Consider the following 3,623-nt stretch of genomic DNA (forward strand, 5'->3'; position numbering starts at 1 on the left):
AAGCCAACTTGCCATTTTTTACATCTTCTCGTGTGAACTTGATGTATTTATCCACAGAGTTGATGTGGTCAGTAAAATGTTGGACTTCCTGAGATTTAATTTTAACCCAGGTGTCGTCAACATACCTGAACCAATGACTTGGTGGTGTCCCTGTGTCCAGAGGACCAGATTGAACTTTTTTGGACTTCCTTGATTGTTGATAAAACCAGCACCAGCTGAATCCAAAAAGCAGGAACTAGTTATCATAAATCCAGTTAAATATGCATCTTTAAAATCCACAAATGGCAGCAGAGATGGACACATCATCAAATCTTCCAAGTCGATGAGATATCCAGCTGTGTGCCAACAGGGCGAATCGGCTCACCTAAAGCCTGTCTTCTCTTCAAGAAATGTTGTAAATTGAGTTGAGGGACCAAATGATCGAAACAAGTCCATAATTATGGTTCAGAAGAAATGGAAGAGAGTCTCACAAGCAGTTTCACACACAGACAGAGCAGCAAAGTAAAGCGGAAAGGGATGGGGAGAAGCAGCCGATCTCAGCAAGAGCAAGTGATGAAGTGATAATATTGGACGCTGTCTAACACAGTGCGCTAAGATTCATAACTGGCTGTAACTACTGTACCCATCACTGCACCCACCAGTTCTGTAATGTAACGTAATCACAGTTCTGTGATGGAGTTAAACTCAAAGCAGTCTGCTCCTCAGACAAAGTCTTAAATTTGTATTTTAATTTATGGATGTTTCTGTTAGCTTACTTTTACATATGAATGTTTCTGTTCATTGCCTGAAATGACTTCTGTTGTGACTTGGCGCTATAGAAATAAACTGAATTGAATTGCACCCAGTATTCACTGGTTAACTGGACATCATTAACTTCACAGACTCTCCCACTGGTACATTTCCATCTTTAAATCACTTCTTGGTCTGCTGCCTTCATACATCTACTCCTAAATGTCTCTGCGTGAGTGCAGCTACAGCGTGCGCTCTCAGGACATCATTACCTGCAGTGTTCCCTCAGTGAGGACTGAACTAGACAGAAGGATCTTCTCCTACTCCGCTCCTGTTTCCTGGAATATCTTGTAAAAAGAACTGAAGCTCTCGACCTTGACCTCTCTAAGTGGCTTCAAACATCTGTTAAGTTCCTTGCAAGAACCAATGCAGACATGTTCCTGTTTTTAGTTTTTATATCGCTTTATAATGTAGCTGTTTTTGTTTTGTTTTATCACTTCTTTAATTTATTTTTTCATTTGTTTTCATTTGTTAAAATCAGGTCTCTCTTGTAAATGAGTCCTTGTGGCTCATTGAGATTAACCTGTAAAAATAAAGGTTGAATGAATGCATACATGTCATTTCCTGTGAAAATATTTAATGCTTAAAGAAGCTGAAACCAGCTGAGAAGTTTAATTGCTCAACTGTTGGTCTGAGCTGAGTTTGAACAGTTAACATTTGCTGAAAGCAGGAAAATAAAAGCAGAAAACAGTAGAAAAACAGTTAAAATGTGTAGAAAAAGTTGAATAGAACAAAAATGAGCAGAATGTGCTGATATAGAGGAAGAGGCAGATTGCAAAATTTCTCAAAAAGGCCATAAAAAGAATCTGACATGAGCAGAACAAAGCTGAAATTAACATAAACAACAAAAAAGTAGCTAGAAAAGCTAAAAACAAAAAAGAAATTATCAGAGAGCTGAAAAAGCATAAAACGTTGTAATTATTTGAAATAATTACAAAAAGCAAAAAATTAGCTAAACAAATGGCAGAAAATGCATTATGGCTTTTGCCTAGCATTAATGAACTCATTTTAACTAACTTTGACTTGAACTTCAACTTGAACTAACGTTTTCATTAACTTCACACAGACTCTCCCACTGGTACATTTTCATCTTTAGATCACTTCATGGTCTGCTGCCTTCATACATCTCCTACATTCTCAACTTGGTCAATATTAATAGTTTTAACTTTATACAACATAATCAAACACATGCAGCAAATGTCTGCATTTGCTGCATGTATTTTTCTTTTGATACAGCTGGGGGGTTATTTCAGGGACACGTTGGCTCAAATTTTATTGAGCTTCATCTTGCGCATATTCTATCGAGTGGAAAGTCTTCAGATGGAACAAGTTAGATGCTCCCATTGCTAGTTGGAATGACTCTCTGTCACATTTTGAAGTACACTGACTAAAACCCGCAGTTTATCGGATCTTAGATAGCCGAACCACTTCCACACCACCAAATTAGTCTTTCCTCTCATCAATTATGTCATTTGCTTTCTCTTTGCTATTGAACGCTTGTTCAGTCACATTCTGACGGTCATGGGCACTCATTTTGAAGTGAAAACAATGCACATTGGAAATTAGCCTAGCCTAGCCTGCTACCGCTAACACCTTCTGGACTCGAGCTCTGCATAACATCTACATCACTATGCACTTACGTAATTGTGTCACACCTTTATATGTTTGGGTTGAAACTGAAGCAGATGCTTAAACCCGAAAAGAAGAGTTGTGACGGTGGTAATGGAAGGCGCCATGGCCATCACTGTGTTAGCACACCTGCTGCACCAAACCCTATCCTTGCGACCCCAAAATAGACACCGTTGGACCATGAAAATAGCTATCCTTATTGGATGGGGTCTGGCCTGGGGAGTCTGTTATGTGCTATACTGGACTGGTCTCTGCACCACAGTACCAATCATAGTTTGGATGATGACTTATGCTGCCATCTTCAAAACCAGACCTGAACTTCTTCTTGCTGCACCGGAGGGGAGTGGAGGCCATGGAATCTCCATGGATTGAACCCCCGATCCACCGAAGATACAAAACTTAATCATTATAACCAACAATGCTTAAATTCCCCTCTGCTAACGCTATTATTAATCATTAATTTCATGTTTGTTTAAGTCCAGGTCAAATTGCTCGATGAGGTCCTTGATGTCGGCTGACGGCATGTATAGGCCAAGTAACGGTAGAGGGCCCCTGAAAAGCGATGGAACCCGGGGAAAAGAGAAAAATAAATAAATAATAAAATAAAAAATAAATAATAATAATAAAATAAATAAATGAATAAATAAATAAATAAAATAAAAAATATATTATAGTAGTTATATTGTAGTGTTAGATCTTGTTTTACCCCCTTTTGTCATTACAGGAGCATGAAGTAACCTGCTGTTTCTGTCACAAAGGATTGGCCGAAACAAAGTACCTCTGGGCTGTTGGTTCGTCTTGGTGGTGCCAGCGCTGTCATTCTGGCTTAGTGGCCAGGGCTGCGGTGAATGGCATTCTTGTCTCAGATGAGCCACATAGCCTACCGCAAGTATCGGCAGCAGTGTGTATGGAAACAGAACACACCTGCAAAGTCATCTGGACCTCGGCTCTGAACTCTGTGCCCTATCGACCAAGGGGAGCTATCCCACCACGAGCATCCTACTACCCAGTGGTAGCTAAGTTGTGGGAACACCTCCACGACGCAACCAGGTTCGTGGCAATCTATCTGTACACAGGGCTGCCCTTGGTCCATGGCCCATCCTTCGGGATTACGCAGGGATCATCAGAACCTCTGCCCCCGACATTGCCGGCCTCCTTAGGAGCAGACCTGGGAGCCACTCCACCACTGGTCCCTACTCCCACAA

General features: G+C 40.7%; 1 protein-coding gene across 1 annotated transcript in view; it reads right to left on the bottom strand.

Moving 5' to 3' along the window:
- LOC119414848 (homer protein homolog 3) overlaps positions 1-3,238 on the bottom strand; it is a 140,611-nt gene extending 137,373 nt beyond the window's left edge. Inside the window, exon 1 of the mRNA XM_037681969.1 lies at positions 3,197-3,238. Within this exon, the coding sequence (XP_037537897.1) occupies positions 3,197-3,238 (42 nt within the window). The remainder of the gene's footprint in view (positions 1-3,196) is intronic.
- Positions 3,239-3,623: the final 385 nt, after the last annotated feature.

The sequence above is a fragment of the Nematolebias whitei genome, chromosome 9, assembly GCF_014905685.2.
Source record: "Nematolebias whitei isolate Nwh7 chromosome 9, NemWhi1, whole genome shotgun sequence".
NCBI lineage: Eukaryota > Metazoa > Chordata > Actinopteri > Cyprinodontiformes > Rivulidae > Nematolebias > Nematolebias whitei.